We start from the raw sequence: 21,274 nt of genomic DNA, 5'->3' as shown, positions 1-21,274 counted from the left end.
ATGCTTCACTGCCATAGCATGCTATTGGTCGAATTAAGGTTTTATAGATTCTTATCTTTGTATTTCGGTGACACCTTTAGACCGAAATATATGGGAGTTGGCAAAATAAGCTCTGTTTGCCTGCGTTATTCTCCTTCGTATTTCTCCATCTTCTGATCCATCAGCATATTTTATATTTCTACTCCCAGGTACCTATGTAAACTTTCCAACCGTTTCAATGTCATCTTCCTTCATGTATAATATTTTGTGTGGCTATATTTCTTCTTGTCTGTATCATTATTTCTGTTTTTCTATTTTAATTTCCACACCTAGCCTTGTAAACGTCAAAATAAACGAATTTTCAATTAAAATTGTGTTGAATTCCCATTAAAGATAATAAATATTATATTGGTGGTCTCTTAGACAATAAAAATCAGACAATTAACTGACAATTTAATACAATAAATAAAAAAAATAATGTATAAATATATATAAATGAACTATGAATGAATAATATAAAAAAATTAACTTAATAATTTAGTGTACCTTATGTATTTTGAAAGAAATATACAATTTTATATTTTTTCATATTAAAACTATAATAACAGATTATAACGAGAGTATGGTTATTAACTCGTTGAGCATAACAGAACCAAATACAATATTTTCACAATTAACTATTAGATTTGTGGATTCTTCACTGCATTCAATAGATACTAGAACCAAAGATGAAGAGGTCATGGTTTGTCCTCCAAACCTACAAAATAACATCCGATTACAATTCACTGTAGTCTTGATTTCAAAATAAAAAAAAAGAGAAATCTAAAGTACAGAAGCACTATATAGATCTCTTACGCTGGAAAGTAAACACTCTGGTAACAACCTAAAATCCGAGCCTTCTAAAACTTGCAAGGTAAACTTTTAAAATCTAAACTCTGAAACAAATTAAATCTTAAGCTGCCTCTCATTGCCTCGTTCTACTCACATTTTGAGTACTTGGAAGCAAAAAAGGTTCGTTCCAAGACGACACATTTGTACGATCCCTTGAACCGTCACGAAATCGATTGGACTGTTTTAATGCGCAGAATCGCCCTTGTTCTTTCGATCGCGAACCGATTACCGGTACGTAACCCTCTTCGAACGTATTTGTGTACCATTTCAAGTTGGAGTTGCGCCTGAACCATTTTCAGTACGAGTACCACAGTACTACTAGTAGTTTGCTAGATGGTTAGAAATTATTATTTCTAACATTCCACGAGGAAAAAATTTCCTGTAGTTGGCTGTATACCATTTATTACAAAAAACCATAAAATCCTTTATAAAAGGTATATTTGTTAAAATCCCTATACAGGGCTACATCAAGAACATAACTAGTTTTCAATCGGTTGACCGATCATCATCAGTGTTTGCCTAAAATGTGTATAACCTGATAAAATGATGCAAAGTATTTAAAATTTTGACTACGATTTTAAAAGTTATAGGTTATACTCACTCAGAATCCAACATGCTAACCACCAAAGTAAAAATATTTGGGTAAAAACCCTTTACAAATAATCCTTCATAGGAACATAGAAAATTGATGTGACTTTAAACATGGATGTTAAAAATATCCAATGTTTCCTGCTCTAGGTACCATTGAGCTCGAATTTGACTTGTTCACCTCATGGCTGTATGGTAGCAAATGTATATCAAAGTCACAAAGTGAGTATAACCTATAACTTTTAAAATCGTAGTCAAAATTTTAAATACTTTGCATCATTTTATCAGGTTATACACATTTTAGGCAAACACTGATGATGATCGGTCAACCGATTGAAAACTAGTTATGTTCTTGATGTAGCCCTGTATAGGGATTTTAACAAATATACCTCTTATAAAGGATTTTATGGTTTTTTTATTTCTAACATGTTCATTAAACATCACTTCAACTTCAAAATCTTCCTCAGAATCGATATCTGACAAATCGCTACCTTTTATGAAAAAAAAAATTATCCATATTTTTAAGATTAATTTGAAAAAAAAAAAAAATTAATAATAATTTAAACGAAAATCAAGATTCACAGGTACTAATAGCGTGGATTGTGGATTATTTTGATTGAATCATCAGCTGATCTCATAGCAGTGACCAGTAAAAATGAAAACAATCCTAACTGCGCAAGTCAGTATAAATAGTTTCTGCTTGAATGCATGTATCAAAAGGATCGTTCAGTTACCGATTTCGAAGCGGTACATGGATCGCTTGGAACAACACAGTGTACGATACGAATCATCGTTCATGTTCGCTTAGAACGCATTTTTTATAATGCGCATGACGAGGGCAGTACGAAGGACGGTTTTCATGTCACTTGGAAACGCGCCTAAAATGTAACGCTACCAAAGTCAGTACATGAGACAAAATGCTCTCAGTACAGATAAAATTCTTTAATATGCCACACACTTAAGATATTCCTCAAAATATTACATGGAAGACTATACAAAATAAAATAGAAGAAGATAATGCTAGAGGACTAGCAACGAGAGAGGCTCTGTTCGGTTTTAACGTTCTCGCGCAAAGACGACTAGATATACTAAGAATCAAAATTAACGCACCACCTTAAAAATGGGACATTTTTGATGTCTGGTATTTCCTAAACCTGTTGTCCGATTTGAGTGATTTTTTTAGTATATTATAGCTTTATTCTTCAAGAATGTCGATGTAATAATATTATTGCTAAATAGATAAGTGCCATTGTATATCGGGTGTAACAATAATAGTGTTTTTTCCTCAAAGTTTGGAACACCCTGTGGAATATTCTGGCGTATATAAAATATTGAAATTAAAACTTAACTGTAGCCTTAGGCTTTCTTAACATTTTTCTTTTTGATTCATTCGCTTGTGTTGGATAATAAAAAGTTAGGTACTTTACTTGCAACTAGCAACGTTCTTCATCAATACAGGGTGTTTCTAAATAAGTGCGACAAACTTTAAGGGGTAATTCTGCATGAAAAGATAATGACCGTTTGCTTTATAAACATATGTCCGCAAATGCTTGGTTTCCGAGATACGGGATGTTGAATTTTTTATTACAAACTGACGATTTATTTATTGCTCTAAAGCCGGTTGAAATATGCAAATGAAATTTAGTAGGTTTTAAGAGGTAGCTATTGCGCATTTGTTGACGTACAACTAAAAATGCGCAATAACTACGTCTTAAAACCTACATCCTAATAACATCTGCATATCTCAACCGGTTTAAGAGCAATAAATAAATCGTCAGTTTGTAATAAAAAATTCAACATCCCGTATCTCGGCAACGAAGCATTTGCGGATATATGTTTATAAAGCAAACGGTCATTATCTTTTCATGCAGAATTACCCCTTAAAGTTTGTCGCACTTATTTAGAAACACCCTGTATTCACGAAGAACGTTGCTAGCTGTTAAAGTACCTAACTTTTTATTATCCAACAAAAGCGAATGAATCAAAAAGAAAAATGTTAAGAAAGCCTAAGGCTACAGTTGAGTTTTAATTTCAATATTTTATATACGCGAATATTCCACAGGGTGTTCCAAACTTTGAGGAAAAAACACACTATTATTGTTACACCCGGTATACAATGACACTTATCTATTTAGCAACAATATTATTACATCGATCTCTCTCTCTCTCCTGTCGTTTCCCCATTACTGAGGATCGTGATTTCTTCCAATATTCCTAACAATGTTTCTCCATTGGTCTCTATCTTCAGCTGCTCTAAGAGCTTCGCAGAATGAGTTTCCAGCTGAATGCTTTATTTGGTCAGACCATCTAGTTGGTGATCGTCCTCTTGATCTTCTCCCCGGAACGTTTCCAGAAACAATTAATCTCTCCAAACTGTCATCACCTCTGCGAACCACGTGACCAAAGAATTGCAGAATTCGTTGCAGACATATTGTGGACAGCCTTTTTTTAATATTGAGTTGGTTTAGAATGGAAACGTTTGTCCTATAAGCTGTCCAAGGTATGCGCAGCATTCTTCTCCAGCACCACATCTCAAAGGCATCAATTTTTTGGCGCTCGCATGCGCGAAGAGTCGAAGTCTCTGCTCCGTATAGAAATATTGAGAATACAAGGGCATTCACCAGTCTCATCTTGATATTTTGAGAGACAGATCTGTCTATTACATCGATATTCTTGAAGAATAAAGCTATAACATATTAAAAATTCACTAAAATCGGACAACAGGTTTAGGAAATACCAGACATCAAAAATGTCCCATTTTTAAGGTGGTGCGTTAATTTTGATGCTTAGTGTATGAACCAGGATCTCTATGTCTGCTTTTTAGATTATCAAAAGACTTTTGATAGAGTACGACATCAGAAACTCATAGAGCTTTTAAAAGAAATGAATGTGGTCAGTCGAGATATACGGGTTATTTTCAATTTGTACTGGAATCAAAAAGCTCAGGTTAAAATTGAAAATGTCGAAACAGAAACTATAGCAATCAAAAGAGGTGTTAGACAGGGTTGCGTGTTGTCCCCATTGTCATTCAATCTATACAGCGAAGCTATTTTTAAGGAAGCAATATCGCAGGAAGAACAGGGTATATCAATAAACAGAAAAATCTTGAACAGAAGATTCGCAAACGATACTGCTATTTTTGCAGACAATCTAGAAGCACTGCAACGATTAATAAATAGGTTACATCAAGTCAGTATAAAATATGGACTACAAATGAAAGTTAAGAAAACCAAGTTCATGATATTTCTAAGCAACATACAGTAGGAAGGACAGAAATTGAGGGAAAACAAGTAGAAAGAGTGAATAACTACAAATATCTGGGAACCTGGGTAAATGAAAACAATGACAAGGTAGAGAAATCAGGACACGCATTGAAATTGCAAGACAAGCATTTATAAAAATAATGAAAAAAATGTTTGTTAATCGAGACCTTCCTGTGGAGCTGAGGATAAGAGCCTTAAGATGCTACGTGTTCTCGACTTTGTTGTATGGAATGGAAAGTTTGACACTAAAAGTAGATAATATAAAGAAGTTGGAACCATTTGAGATACGGTGTTATAGAAGGATTTTGAAAATACCATGGATCCAACGAGTTACAAATAGAGAAGTGTTAAGGATGCTACAAAAGGATCGAGAGGTCATAAAGAACATCAAAACAAGAAAGCTGGAATATTTAGGCCACATTACTAGAGGTGCGAACTATGAGATATTAAGGCTCATAATGCAAGGTAAAATTAAGGTTAAAAGATCCATAGGAAGACGAAGAATTTCCTGGGTGAGAAACCAGAGAGTGGTATAGTTGCAGCTCAGTAGATCTTTTCAGAGCAACCGCCAATAAGGTATGGATAGCCGTGACGACACATTATGTGACATGAATCCAGATGTGCCCTCCTACAAGCCATCCTTGGAAAGCGAGGTCCAGGAAGAAGAACATCATGGTTAAAGAACCTCAGAGCCTGGTTCAACACATCTGTGCAGCTTTTCCGCGTTGCTAAAGATAAAGCGAAGATAGCCATGATGATCGCCAACATTCGTCACGAATAGGCACAATAAGAAGAAGAAGCTGTGATGATAGCCAACCTCCGATAGGAGAAAGAACTACAAGAAGAAGCAAACATTCGTTGGATGTTTACCTAGATAAATAGACGGGTTCGGCTCTAAAGGCTCTCAGTTCGGTACAGGTCGATTCATGGCTGGTATGGAACTGTTTGAATGTCCTCTCTCAGGTGGGAAGTCGAAACAGGTGGACACTTGCTGGGTGCCAGGACATAAGGGTCATCGTGGCAACGAGAAGGCCGATGAATTGGCCCGAGAAGGCCACAGGTTGTTCCGGAACCCTTCTTTGCAATCGCAAGTACGATAAAAAGAGCAGCTATACACAAATGGGTGCAACAGAAGGCTCTTGAATGGTGGAACAACTCCCCAGGACAGAGACAGGCCAGACAGTTCATCAAAGGACATTCGGCTAAAGTACCCCGCACAAACCTTATGCAAATTAGTGCCCAGTGGATTTCGTTCAAACTTTGGAAAATACTCTTTGAAGCATCTTGATATAAAGTTCTCATGGGCACAACCCAATCGTATGAAGGATTTTCAAGATATAGAGGCACAAACTCGGAAAATTATAAGATTTACTGGGATTTCCAATTTCTTGAGTTACTGGTTATCTGGCAACATGTAGAAGTTTGGATCAAGGAAAAGTACTAGTAGTCTAGGTTTTTTTCCTGGCTATCCAATGGCGGCCTTTACTTTGACCTTGACCTTCAACGGACGTCATCTTCTAAAGTTTCGAGGGTTTTCAGCAATAAATTGATATAAACAGATTACTCATGGGTTTTTGGGATCGCTAAACACGAATATGCCATCAAAATTGACCTCCGGAGGACGCAGGGCCACTGCAAGGGACGTCATATTCTAGAGTTTCGATGGTTTTCCGCATTTAATTGATGCAAATGAATTACTGGAGGGTTTTTTGAGGTCGCTAAACACGAATATGCCACAAGAACCGACTCCCGGAGCACCTGGTTTCCAAGGTCAATGAAAGACGCTCCTGTAGTTTCGAGGGTCTTTGGTACTACATTAATGCAAACGGATTAGTTATAGGTTTTTGGGGTTGCTGAACACGAATACGTGATCAGCACAGACACAGGAGCACCTGATGCCTAAGACAGGTTATCTTCTGGAGTTAAAAACCTTGGTTGAGTTAAAAAAGAGTAATCCATTTGATTCCTCCGAAACTCCAGAAGATAACCTGTCTTAGGCACCAGGTGCTCCTGTGTCTGTGATGATCACGTATTTGTGTTCAGCAACCCCAAAAAGCTATAACTAACCCGTTTACATTAATGTAGTACCAAAGACTTTCGAAACTGCATGAGCGCCTTTCATTGACCTTGGAAACCAGGTGCTCCGGGTGTCGGTTCTGGTGGCATATTCGTGTTTAGCGATCTCAAAAAGCCCTCCAGTAATTCATTTGCATCAATTAAATGCGGAAAACCATTGAAACTCTAGAAGATGACGTCCCTTGCAGTGGCCCTGGCCACCACGTCCTCCAGAGGTGAATTCTGATGGCATATTCGTGTTTAGCGATCCCAAAAACCCATGAGTAATCTGTTTATATCAATTTAATGCTGAAAACCCTCGAAACTTTAGAAGATGACGTCCGTTGAAGGTCAAGGTCAAAGTAAAGGCCGCCATTGGATAGCCAGGAAAAAATCATAAACTACTAGTACTTTTCCTTGATCCAAACTTCTACATGTTGCCAGATAACCAGTAACTCAAGCAATTGGAATATCCAGTAAATCTTATAATTTTCCGAGTTTGTGCCTCTATATCTTGAAAATCCTTCATACGATTTAGTTGTGCCCATGAGAACTATTTATCAGGATGCTTCAAAGAGTATTTTTCCAAAGTTTGAACGAAATCCACTGGGACCTAATTTCCATAAGATTTGTGCGGGGAAATTTACAGCAGACTTACTTTCGCGCAGTCGCAGCACTGTCAGAATGATAGTGGGTCTGCTGACTGGACACTGTAGACTCAATAGACACTTGAGTCTCATAGGCCTGACAGAAGAGGACACCTGTCGGTTCTGTCTGGAAGAAGAGGAAACCGCTCTACACGTTCTGTGTCATTGCGATGCTCTCGCACGAGTGCGGTTTCTAAAACTCGGGGAGGAAAAACCGGAAGCACCAGGCTACATGAAAAGACCACTACCAAGGCTGTTGAGTCTCATTAAGAGGACCAAGCTAGATGAAGTGCTTTAAAAGAAGGGGGAAACACAATAGATCTGCAAAGCTCGCAGTGTATCAGGCTCTATTGGCCGCCCCATTTTCTACATTCTAAATAGACGGGTTTGTGAAATACAAATTGTAGATTCCCCCATTGTCTATCATTTATCGGTCTGTTTGCCTTGCAAATTTTAGAAGGCTAGGATTTTAGTTTGTTATCAGAATATTTGCTTTCCTTTTCTGTATTTTAGATTTCTGTTTGTTTAAAAAAAATGTCGCTATTGCGTCCATTAGCAAATAATTTCGTATTATTTTGCTTACTAGACACCTGGATTTAGTTTTGATTCAGAGCGCACCACAAGGCCGTTCTGACGACTCCTAGAGGAAGAAACGTACGAAAACGAATAGTGATGATCTCTGAAAGAAATTAAATCTTAAGCTATCTCTCAATAAAATAAAAATACTTTACCTAAAGTATTTTGGATCGGATCGATCGCAAGGCCCTAAATTTGTACATTCCTTTATTTTTTCTTCAATGTCTGGAACACAATTAGGTACGGCTTTGGAATGTTCCGTCATACCACGTAATTTGGTCTGATTCTGCAGGAACAAAGCGGTGCTCATCGTGGCTGGCCTCAACAACTCGCCAATATTTGGTTTAAGAGATACATTAAATTTACCTTAAACAAAGACTACTATGAACGCCTGTCATTGAATTAAATTGTAATACAGTAAAACCTCCATAAGCGACAACTCCTATTAAGTTACCACCTGCGTATAACGACCGAGTCTTAATAGGGAACTTGCACATAAAAATATTTTTGCATAAAATTGTTAATTTATGTTTAAAAATGATAAATTCAAAATATTACGTCTTAACAATTAATAGTGTACGTACAACAACTGATTATAATTCCGCGCCCGAAATTACCGTTTCAAACAACTTTAAAAGCGCGCGCTTGGGTCTGACGTCACCAACCATGATATTTACCACTGTTCTCGTTTGGCTACTGCCTAGTGCCAGACGTGCACTCTGCAGATAATATCTTGTAAATATTTTCATGCATTCATAATATTATTTTTAGTTTAGGGAAATACATTTTTATTTTACAACATAGGTATCTCAAATGCCAAATTATATTATAAAGTTTGAACAAAATTAAATACCTACATTAATATCATATTTCTTAAAAAATGTAAGTACATAGATACTACTAAAAAATTACTTATAAAAAGAAAAAGAAAGAATGTTTTATTATAATATATAAATATATATTTAGTTTAAAATATGAATTTCATTTTCACATAAAGAAATAAAAAATATTTTATGGATGAAACTTTATTTTATCAAATTTTTATTCCATTTATTTTTAATAATTATCAGATCCAAATAGATGCGGGAAAATATTTACACTCCAAAGGTCTTGTGCTATACTAATCAAACTGTCGATAAGATCTGTGTCCTATTCTATCCAAATATAAGTAAATTTTGAATTATTTTTAAAGTGTGTATCTGGTACGCAAAATCAACACTTTTTTTTCAAATAGAAACATTATTTGCAACTGTACTTTTGCATTGTACATTGTAACATTGGTTATTTGGTTGTCTATTGGTTATTAAATGTTCCAAATATATGTACTTCTAGTCGTAATATTTTGTAATAAACAAAACTAAAACCTATAATTTATAAATATTTTAAATTCATAACAAAGAAGAAAGAAAATAAAAATAACTTAAAAATAACAAAACTTTTAGTAATAAAAGTCAGAGTAACTAAAAACTATTGTTATAAACAATTTAAACGTGTTTATTAATATAATAATACTTATAATAGGTACCTACTTATTTGCCTCCTCGCATTTCTCCAATAGAATAACTTTCACTGCTTTTTATAAAATTTGCCACCATGAAGACATCAACTACTGTAGATTGTCAGATTAACTTTTTGAAAAACCCTAGTCAGTCATATTATACATTTAAAAACACTACTTTATAAAGTAGCACTCAAAATGATCAATTTCAGTTTGAAACTAAATATACTCATTATGGAACTATACAAGAACACAAATACCTTGGAATTTCCAATTAAATAATATGATTAAAATGGAATTAATACAATCCCCAAAACAACCTTTTTTTGAACTTTTATTTACAATCAACTTCTACATGAGAGTTTTAAGTAAATGTGAATGAATTTGTAAATAATTTCGAAATATCCTAGCGGTTTTGTTGTCGACTCATAGAAATCTAGCAGGTAGACGTGCGTCGTGACGTAAGACCCGTTTACGCGCCTCTGAAGAAATTTGAATTTTATAGCTTTTTCAATGTCTCGTAATAAGCCTATGGGTTAACAATATTTGTTTTTTTTTGCATGCATGCGTTTTATGATCATGTTACCTTATATTTTTTAATATTATTTTAATATTTAAAAATATATGCAAGTTCCCTATTCCGGGTCATTAGAAATACAAATCCCCGCTCTTTTATACCGATCATTCTCTTTAACGACAGCGGGCACTCTCATCAGCGGAATTTCCTAGTACCCTTCACCGTCATAAGCTTTGATCGCGCTGGATAACCCGAACGTACCCAGAGGGAGAACGCCTGCGCATTACAAAATCGAGCGTTCGCGGAGGTCGAATTTTTCCCTCTGAACACCCTCCAGATTTTTAATTCGGTGTTCGCGCAGTACAGAAAAAAGATCCTGAACGTGTCCGGGGATCGACGTTCGAGGATTTTGTTTCGGATTTTAAGTTCGCGCAGGCGCACAAAATATTTGGGAAGAATTTCTTGACATTCTGACCATTATTCTGTTCTTACTCCGTCCAATTCTTAACCTAAAATATTGTTTTGTTAAACAACTTGTAGATGTAGATTCTGGTTTTTAAAGTTTTTAAATTATGTAAATTGTTGTATCATTTCAATATTCTTCAAACACATTTTAATATTTTTTATATTAAAGCTTTTTTAGTTGTTTTTGTCAATGTTTTCTATTTAGTATGTTTATAAATAAGTAGGTACCTTTTCTTTATTATCTTATTACTTTTCATTCGATATTCGATAATTATTATCTATTACGGTAGTATTAAAATAAATTGTACTCTGTTTTTACTTAATTTCTTCTATCTAGATGAGCTTATAAGTACCTACATATTTTTGTGATTTATTTTTCAGTTTAATTTATGAGTTAAATTAGTCTCTTATTGAATAATGAATCATAAACAACACATCAAACTTATTCTGAAACTATTTCTTGTGTATTGTTATATTTCATTATTTTTGTGGTGTAATAAACCACAACACAATGCCACAACCTATCAAATTCAATACATATTATATCAAAATTGGAAATGATTGCTTTACTAAATTATTCCTTAATGTTCAACCCTATGTTCAGATAATGTTCAACCCCCAGGAAGTTAAAAGTAATTTTTATATCTAAATAACAAGCTGCAATTTCCAAGTAATTCAACAATCTTTTACTCTCTACAAAAATTTAGCGGGATTTCGGCGTGGAAATACCAAATTATATTGTCGAAATAATAAAGACACTAATCAAATACTGTTGCTGTTATTCTCTTTCTCTTTGTTAAAATACAAATTTGTTGGTTGCATTTGCATTTTTTGTTGACATTGATTTCGAAATAAGAAAGGGACAAGAAAAGGCTTCCTTCTCTAACCTTAATGTATGCAACCCGTCATTACATTACGAATCCGAAAATTGCTCGTGGAGAGAAAAATCTTGAACATGTCCAGGATAAGTTTACGTTGACGCCTGCGCCTTGAAAACTAATCCCGAACTTACTCTGAATACATTCGGGTTGTACAGCGCGAATACTGCTCATGATAAAAACACCCTCAACAAAGGGCAATAAAACTCGACTACCCTTAAGAAATTATGAATAAGGTCTCTCTCTTCAATCCTGATCCCCCGGAGGGAGTGTAGTGGTCGACGTGATGCCGTGTATTGTCCATCTCCAAAGATATCTGCCTCTAGTCATTTCTTTTAACTCATGCATAGGTCTTTTGCATATTCCTGTAATTTGATCGATCCATCTTGTTGAGATTCTTCCTCGTGATCTTCGGCCTTCCACCTTTCCTTGTATAATGACATCTTTCTGTGTTTGCTCTCATAGCATGTCCAAAGTATTTTAATTGTTGGAGATGGACTTTACTGGAGAGTCGTTGGCTAACTTTTAGTTCTCTTGAAATTTGACAGTCCTTCCATAGTTTGGTTAATTTTGCTATGACAACTTTTGCTAGATCGCATCTACGTTTAACCTCTTCCTGTAATGACCCTATATTTGTGATCAATGATCCCAGATATAAGTATGAGCTCGCAACCTCAAACCGGTCAATTGCTTCAAGTGTTTTTCTCATAATATGCTCCCCATATATACAGGATGTTTGGTAAACAATGGGCCATAGCTTAACCTTAGATGCCTGAGGTTAAAATAGGTAGATTTAAGCTAATTTACCTTAGTACAAAAGTGATAATACCGGAAATACAGGGTATCAAAATTAAACTTGTATTTTATTTATTTTTGAATATTTCCTGACAGACATGGGACAACAACACGAAATTTGGTAAGTGGTGCTGGTACTGTCCACCCTACTAAATTATGTTAAACAAACGTTTCTGGCTACTACCAGAGGCGTACGACGGGGGAACGTGAATGGTTGACCCCTCCCAAATTCTACGCCACCGACGGAATTGCTATTTTAGTGCAATTTTTTTATTCTCCAATACTTTCTATGTAAATAACATACTCTTCATTCGTAACGATAAAGCCATTAGTTTTCGAGATATTTGAAGCTAAAAACGAAGGAGCATAAAACATTAAATAAGTGTGCCTTTTCATTTTTAACTTCAAATATCTCGAAAACTAATGACTTTATCGTTACGAATGAAGAGTATATTATTTGCATAGAAAGTATTGGAAAATCTAAAAATTATGCTAAAATAGCAGTTTCATCAGTGGCGTAGAATTTGGGAAGGGTCAACCATTCACTTTCCCCTGTCGTACGCCTCTGGTAGTAGCCAGAAACGATTACTTAACATAATTTAGTAGGATGTACAGTACCTACACTTTCTGCCAAGTATCATTAGGACATGTCAAATAGTTTTATAGTAGCGGGCACATATAGTTCTTAAAGTTTTAAATAAAGAATAAATTATTAAAAAAAAAAGAATTCTTTAAACTCATTTGACATATCCATGTCATACTTGGCAGAAAGTGTAGGCACTGTACACCCATGTAAATTATGTTAAATAATCGTTTCTGGCTACTACCAGAGGCGTACAAAAGAGGAAAGTGAATGGTTGACTCTTCCCAAATTCTACGCCACTGATGAAACTGCTATTTTAGCATAATTTTTAGATTCTCTAATACTTTCTATGCAAATAATATACTCTTCATTCGTAACGATAGTCATTAGTTTTCGAGATATTTGAAGTTAAAAATGAAAAGGCACACTTATTTTGATTAATGTATTACGCTCGTTCGTTTTTAGCTTCAAATATCTCGAAAACTAATGGTTTTATCGTTATGAATGAAGAGTATGTTATTTACATGGAAAGTGTTGGAGAATCAGAAAATTGCACTAAAATAGGAATTCCGCCAGTGGCGTAGAATTTGGGAAGGGTCAACCCTTCACGTTCCCCTGTCGTATGCCTCTGGTAGTAGCCAGAAACGTTTGTTTAACATAATTTAGTAGGGTACACAGTAAGAGCATCACCTACAAAATTTCGTGTTGTTGTCAAATGCCTGTCAGGAAATATTCAAAAATAAATAAAATAATAGTTTAACTTTGATACCCTGTATTTCGGTAATTATCAACTTTTGTACTAAGGTAAGTTAGCTTAAATCTTAACTATTTTAACCTCAGGAATCTAAGGTTAAGCTATGGAGCATTCTTTACCAAACACCCTGTATATTAAATAATTGTGAAGATAGTATACATCCTTGTCTGACACCCTGTTCTGGCTGAGTGTGTCAAGCACTTTAACTGATCCAGTAGTGTGTTCGTACAGTTCAATTATAAGCAAAATTAGGTATTGTGGTACGCCTACTTCTTTTAGTATTCGCCATAAGTGTCTCCATTGACCGTGTCAAATACGATATTTGAATACGGCTATACGATAATCTATAAAATATATTGAATCCTCTAGATTTTTCGATTATCTGTCTTATATTCAACAGGTGTTCTCGAATGTATCTACCTTTGGTAAGTCCAGTTTACTCTTGTGGAATTTCTCATTGTAGGAATGTTTTCAGTCTCTTATTGATTATAATTATGTAGCATTATCTTGCTGGCATGTGACTTAAGAGAAATAGTTCTATAACTGTCGCATTTATGGAAGCTGCCTTTTTATGTATTGTCGTTATTGTAGATTTTGTTCAGTATTTAGGCCATTATTTTAAATGCCATATTTAGCTACAGACTAGATGAAATAATTTTACGCCAGTTTCTTCTGTAGCTTTGATTATTTCCGCTGTTATCATATCTGGACCTGGTTCTTTATGAATTTATATAATATATAATATATAAATAAACAACGTAAAATACAGATCAGTTGCTTTAATTTTTTATTTTCTTAAACGGCCATTCCTTTTTAACGACTAGTTTTTGATTCCCCGAAGGTGGTCGTTATTGGAAGGTTTTACTGTATATAAAATAAACAGTAGGTATACGAAATAAGAAGAGTTATTTCAGAAAAAAACCTGAAAGGTGTGGTAAAAGCATACTAACCTAAGGAAGACACAATTTCAAAATTTGCAGGCTGTGTAGTATCATTGAAGTCAATGCCCAATGTTGCAGGAAGGGCACAATTAGGTGGCAACTTTGATATGCAGGCAAAATCGTGTAAGTTCATTCCGAATGCCAAATTCTGCAAAGAAAAAAGTTGGAAGTTACGCTGTTACAGTTATTTTAATAACTAACTAAATTACCGAATTATTTTTTTAAAATCCTCATTGAATTCTTTGTGATAAGCCCGCCCAAGTAGCACAATAAAAACATTTTAATTTTATTTAAGGTTTATAAAGGTTTTATTGAGGTAAATAGGAAGATGATGGTTTTAAAGCTACCTTGTAGATATACTGCCAGAACTTTAAAACTGTTAAGCATTTGTCACTAGTTTTACAGTACCTAATAAGAGTATCAAATAAGACTAATCAATCTTAATAGATAATTTGTCTTATTGTAGTTTTAAAATGGTTTATTCTCAGTTCACTTTAAAACTAATCAGTTTTATGAAGAACTTCCGGACCGTCTGGTTTTATTAGATTCTAGTTAGTGACCTTTTAGTTTTATTGTAGTTTTAAAGATTCTCCTAATATGACTATAAAACCTATTATTAAAACTACCTGATCTAAAGACTCTTATGTCAGTAAAACATATGCCTTAAAACTATTTTTTTAGTTTTCTTTAAAGTTGCTTTCTTAAAAGCAATTAGTAGGCTGTATTAAAACCAAACGCTTTTAACTGAATCAATTTGGTTATTGTAAACACTAAACTATGCGTCTTGTTAGAAACAATAAAACTGAACTCATACTCTCTTCTTTAATGTCCAAAATGGTCGGCCATTTGTTTTAGAGCGAAACAGTGTTGTAGTGTGTTGTAAAATGTGGAAGTGGTTTATTTTTCGAAGAATACAACGCACACACACAGTACTACGATGCCTTGATACTAGGTTAAATTCACATTAAAACCGAGTGGCATTATTGACAGCAGCATTAAAACTAAACTGTTTCAATTCCAAGGAAACCTTGCTTTTATGTAGAATATATGCTCTTCGAAACGTATAAAATAAAACCATTTGATCTTAACAATTCTTTGTCGACTTCGGCCATATTGCTTTCTGGAGATGCTGAAAGCCATGATAGATTACAATATAAGGCTTACATAAAAATTATAAATAAGCGACTTAAAGACATAAATTCGGTTTATTTTAACATTAAAACATTAAAATTGTAGATAAAATTATTTTTCTTTTCAATTAATATTTTTCGGATTTAAATTTTTTTATTATTATTTTTTAATCGCCAAAAGTCAGAAATTTTAGGGCGCGTGAGTTCTTTAGAACTGTTTTTGTTAACATTATCAATAAAGTTGGGTGCGCAAGTGTTTTTCTACCTTGACAGTCCGAAATATCTAAGTACTTTTTATTATTTTATGGTTACAATCTACCTATCATAGCACATGTAAAAATTTGTTTGCCTGTATGGAGTATATGGGTTTAAAGAATCATTTAATATGGTAAATTGTCTTTAAAAGTCTCCATTTAAGAAACCTTTTGAAGTTTGCTATAAAACTGCTTGCACTTAAAGTGTCTTTTACTATGGTTTTAAAAGCACCTTCACAGCAGCTTTAAAACCAGTTGCTTAAGAAAACAAAGTTTTAAGAAGGTTTTTATTTTTGGATTTATTGACCTCTTTCAGAGTAGGCCCTTTTATGCTGAAAGCGGTTTTATTGCCACCTTAAGGTTTACTTAAAAACCAAATGGTTTTAATTTTAGTTTTATTCTACAGTTTTAAAGCATCCTTAAAAGACTTAATAAACCCGTTCGGTGCTACTTGGGTATGGACTTAAATTAGAAACTAGATTCAGAACTGAGCAGGCCAGAGCCGCTTTTAGAAAGATGTCCAAGGAATTATGTAACAAGGACCTAAAATTGGCATTGTGGATCAGCCTACTTCGCCGCTACGTGTTCTCGATCTTACTTTTTGGTGTCGTGCTTTGGACTGTGAATAAAAGTGATCTAAATCGTCTTGAGGCTTTCGAAAAGTGGTGCTATAGAAGAATTTTAAAAGTCTCTTGTGTGAAGAAAGATTCGAAACTTCACAATACTAGAACGTCTTGGCAAGACTACTGAGATTATAAAAAGCATCAAGACCAGAAAGCTGCAGTAATTAGGACATGTAATGGGAGGTCACAAATATAGGTTGCTACAAAATATTCTGCAAGGGAAAATAGCAAGCAAACGCAGTTCAGGACGAAGTAAAACTTCATGGTTGAAGAATTTGTGAGATTGGTATGGTATTGATACAAGCATGCTATTTAGGGTGACAGTGAATAAAATTAAGATAGCTATGGTCGTAACCAACGTTCAAGGACGTAACCAAGGACATGGTACATGAAGAAGAAGAGTTAGTCTCTATTTTAGATTTTTAGAAACAATTGTACCGGGTGTCCTAATAAGAATGGCTCTCGGCCATATCTCAGGAACCGTTTATAGTACAGCTTTGAGAAAAAAATATTTATAACAAAAGTTGCCTAGGGAAAAGCCTGGAAATTATTTGCATAATTGTAGGTCTACCGCTAGAGGGCGTAATTGAATATCAAAAATTAAAAATCAAAATTTTACAAAATTTACCTAATGAAAGGGCACTGGAAATCCAATCATTGTATTCTTCATAAAATTCTGCGCATATTTGATTTCACAAGTTTAAGTCCACCTATGCAAATAAGTGGTGGGGGTGAGTGGGAACCTTCTTATGGAAAAATGGCTCTAAGTCCGGTTCTGCTAAATCGAATTTTGCATACTTAGTCTTGTTGAAAACAGCTCTTTTTCGTCAATGTAAGAGTCTTATTTTCGAAATAGTCTAAATAAGTAATATGCCAGCTAGTAGGCGTTATTTATATATTTTCGGAAATCTAGTTTTCTTTGGAGAATATTAAATATAAGTATGCATTTTTAATCCTGTATTACAAAATTATACCAAATTAGCAACATAATACTGAAAACTGCATGTCGATACCTTTTTTCTATCTCGAGATATCTTAAGAAACGTGTAAATTTTAAACAACTGTTAATGTCACCGGTAAACGAAGTTAAGGAAAAGTAGTGTGCTATGGAAAAAACAAAGAAACATTTTCCAGATGTAAACGTATATAATTAATTAAAACAACAATAAGACAAACAACACTATAAAATATAACAAAGAAATAAAAGCAACTACTTAGTGACGACCTAAATGTTCAAATTGTTGCCCTTCATTTTCGATGCAAGCATTTACTCTTTTAAGAATAGATTAAACATCAGTCTCAATTTCTGCTTTCGCAATGCTTTGAATAGCGTTTCGTATTCTTTAGATTCTAGATCATGTTTTCTCGATTAGTGGGTCTAGCGGCAAAAACAAGGTCTTTAATCCGTCCCCACAAATAAAAGTCTAAAACAGTTAAATCTGTTGCTATTCAATCTACTCTTGAAAGAGTAAATGCTTGCATCGAAAATGATGAAAGGCAAAGACTAAGTAAGTAGTTGCTTTTATTTCTTTGTTATATTTTATAGTGTTGTTTGTCGTATTGTTGTTTTAATTAATTATATACGTTTACACCTGGAAAATGTTTATTTGCTTTTTCCATAGCACACTATTTTTCCTCGTTTACCGGTGACCGAAACAGTTATGTTCAAAATTTACACATTTCTTAAGATATCTCGAGATAGAAAAAAGGTATCGAGATGCGGTTTTCGGTATTATGTTGCTAATTTGGTCTAATTTTGTAATACAGGATTAAAAATGCATACTTGTATTTAATATTTTCCAAAGAAAACTAGATTTCTGAAAATAATTAAATAACGCATCCTAGCTTGCATATTACTAATTAGACTATTTCGAAAATAAGACACTTACATTGACGAAAAAGAGCTGTTTTCAACACGACCAAGTATGCAAAATTCGATTTAGCAGAACCGGACTTACAGCCATTTTTTCATAAGAAGGTTCCCACTCACCCCCACCTCTTATTTGCAAAGGTAGACTTAAACTTGTGAAATCAAATATGCGCAGAATTTTATGAAGAATACGATGATTGGATTTCCAGTGCACTTTCATTAGGTAAATTTTATAAAATTTTGATTCTTTTAATTTTTGATAAATATTTAATTACGCCTTCTAGCGGTGGACCTACAATTATGAAAATTATTTCCAGGCTTTTCCTGAGGCAACTTTGGTTATAAATATTTTTTTCTCAAAACTGTACTATAAACGGTTCCTGAGATAAGGCCGAGAGCCATTCTTATTGGGACACCCGGCACAAGTAAATAAAAAGTGTACATTAATAAAAAAAATGACGTACCTTTTTTCCTATTCGGATATCATCAACATCCTCACCAGTAGTATTAGAAAACAACAGATTAATATTTGTCATACTAGGAGAATAAAGATGTGGCGTTCTTGTAAACCGAAACGTCGCCGATAGACCCTTCCCGTTTATCCTATTGAGTAATTCTACTGGTTTTGTACTTAGAAATACTGGCTGAACAATCTGAATACTAGTATTCACATCTAATGGAGTTGATGGGCTGAAGAAACCGCCTAGAGAAGGGGTCATAACTGGTGCTGGATTATCGATGTCGTCAAGGTCTAGGAGAAGGTCTAAATTGGATTTCTTGCTATTTGCTACAGATTCGGTGGTGGTATTGTTAGTAGAATTAAGACTTTGGTTTTGCTTAGCAGGAGCTTCATCCGCTGAGCTAGATTCTTCGCTGGATGATTGTGATTCTTCAGATTCAGATCCCTTTCTAAATATATATATATAAAAAAATTAGCTAAAATTTAACAAGTATTTAAGGGGGAAGTCTACTGTGACAAGGGAAAAAACAGGCCGATTTTCCGGATTTTTTTTCTAACAAAATATGACTCGTACATTAAATTAAATTAAACCATCATTTTTATTATATATTCAGTATTTGTAAAAAAAAATTTCAAGTCGAAATATTCAAAATTGCCGTCGTGGTACTCCTTCAAGCGCAGGTCCGTTTTTTAGGTGCCCAAACGGTGTACAGGGTTATTCACTATATTTTGAACCCCCTGTAAACTGCTTTATTTACAGAATTAGAAAAAAATGTAAAATGCAAAAGTTATTCGATTTTTAAGTTATGGTTTTTTGACATATATATCGAAATAGTGAAGTCATACATCTGGGCGTGATGACGTAATCGACTATTTTTTTTAAATGAGAATAGGAGTCGTCTGATAGCTCATTTAAAAGGTTATTTAATTCTCTATTCGGCAATATAAACATTAACATGATTATTTATAAAGGGTGTCCAAAAAATTTTTTTTAATTAAATTAATTGACACAAAAAGAAGAATATATGTAATTTATTTAATTCAAAATACATTCTACTGCTGCCAGAAAACAGAAATAAATGTTTATTGAACAAATAACCATTACTTTTCACTTAAATTCAATGTTCAAGCTGCCACCCATCTGTCTCTTGGCAGTTTGAACATTAAATTTAAGCAAAAAGCAATGTTTATTTGTGCAATAAATTTTATTTCTGTTTTCTAACAGCAGAAGAAGATATTTTAAATTAAATAAATTGCATACATTCCTCTTTTTGTGTCAATAAATTTAATTCAAATTTTTTTTTGGACATCCTGTACAAATAATTATCTTAAGGTTTACATGACTGAATAGAGAATTGAATAACCTTTCAAATGAGCTAGCACACGACCCCTATTCTTATCTAAAAAAATAGTCGATTACGTCATCACGCCCAGATAGATGACGTCACTAGTATGATGTATATGTCAAAAAAACACAATTTAAAAATCGAATAACTTTTGTATTTTACAGTTTTTTCTAATTCTGCAAATAAAGCAATTTACAGGGGGGTCAAAATATATTGAATAACTCTGTACATGAAATCTCACGTCTGGGTGATCTGAAACAAAAAACAAAATATGGTTATCCTCTACATAGTATTGAACCTTGTCTGACGGAGGATTTTGCCGATAAAAAATTTTGGCGCCGAAAAAAAAATTCTTGAAATTATTTTCTATTTTTTTGCCCAAATTTGATGTTATTATTGTTTATAACAATTAAACAAAAAACGATATCAAAAAAATTCTCCGTCAGACGAGAGTCAATACTATGTAGATGATAACCATATTTTGTTTTTTGTTTCAGATCACCCAGACGTGAGATTTTATGTACACCGTTTGGGCACCTAAAAAACGGACCTGCGCTTGAAGGAGTGCCACGACGGCAATTTTGAATATTTCGACTTGAAATTTTTTTTTACAAATACTGAATATATAATAAAAATGACGGTTTAATTTAATTTAATGTACGAGTCATATGTTGTTAGAAAAAAAATCCGGAAAAATCGGTTTTTCCCTTGTTACAGTAGACTTCCCCTTAAGTTCACCTGGTGTACGCAGACTTACAAAAAGCATATGACAGTGTGCCCCTCAATAAACTTTGGTCAACCCATTACAGCAAACCAACTTTACACATGGACTTATCACAGCCGTCCAAAGTCTGTATAATGGAACGACTGCAAAAATTAAAACTGGATCAAGGATATCTGAGGGATTTAAGGTCACGAAAGGAATGAAACAGGGTTGCTGTATCTCGCCTACCCTTTTCAAAATTTATCTGAAATAAGCACTCAAGCTATGGAAAAGAAAATGTAATGGCATTGAACTTTTTAGGTCAACTGTAAACAAGGTCAAGGTCAGGGTAGCCTTGATGATTTGAAATCGATAGGAGTGGCACAAGAAGAAGAATGACATGGGAATCCCTCTTAATGACGAGACAACACTATACACTTTATGCTTCGCTGATGACC

General features: G+C 34.1%; 1 protein-coding gene across 1 annotated transcript in view; it reads right to left on the bottom strand.

Moving 5' to 3' along the window:
• Window positions 1–419: 419 nt before the first annotated feature.
• LOC126893216 (AP-3 complex subunit beta-1) overlaps window positions 420–21,274 on the bottom strand; it is a 62,540-nt gene continuing 41,685 nt past the window's right edge. Inside the window, exons 11-14 of the mRNA XM_050663185.1 lie at window positions 18,772–19,216; window positions 14,440–14,578; window positions 8,155–8,365; window positions 420–736 (exon numbers count right to left, since the gene is read on the bottom strand). Of these exons, the coding sequence (XP_050519142.1) occupies window positions 589–736; window positions 8,155–8,365; window positions 14,440–14,578; window positions 18,772–19,216 (943 nt within the window). The 3' untranslated portion in view covers window positions 420–588. The remainder of the gene's footprint in view (window positions 737–8,154; window positions 8,366–14,439; window positions 14,579–18,771; window positions 19,217–21,274) is intronic.

The sequence above is a fragment of the Diabrotica virgifera genome, chromosome 10, assembly GCF_917563875.1.
Source record: "Diabrotica virgifera virgifera chromosome 10, PGI_DIABVI_V3a".
NCBI classification, from domain to species: domain Eukaryota; kingdom Metazoa; phylum Arthropoda; class Insecta; order Coleoptera; family Chrysomelidae; genus Diabrotica; species Diabrotica virgifera.
The sequence above is the reverse complement of the archived record's forward strand: the minus strand, read 5'-3'. Positions and strand labels throughout refer to the sequence as shown.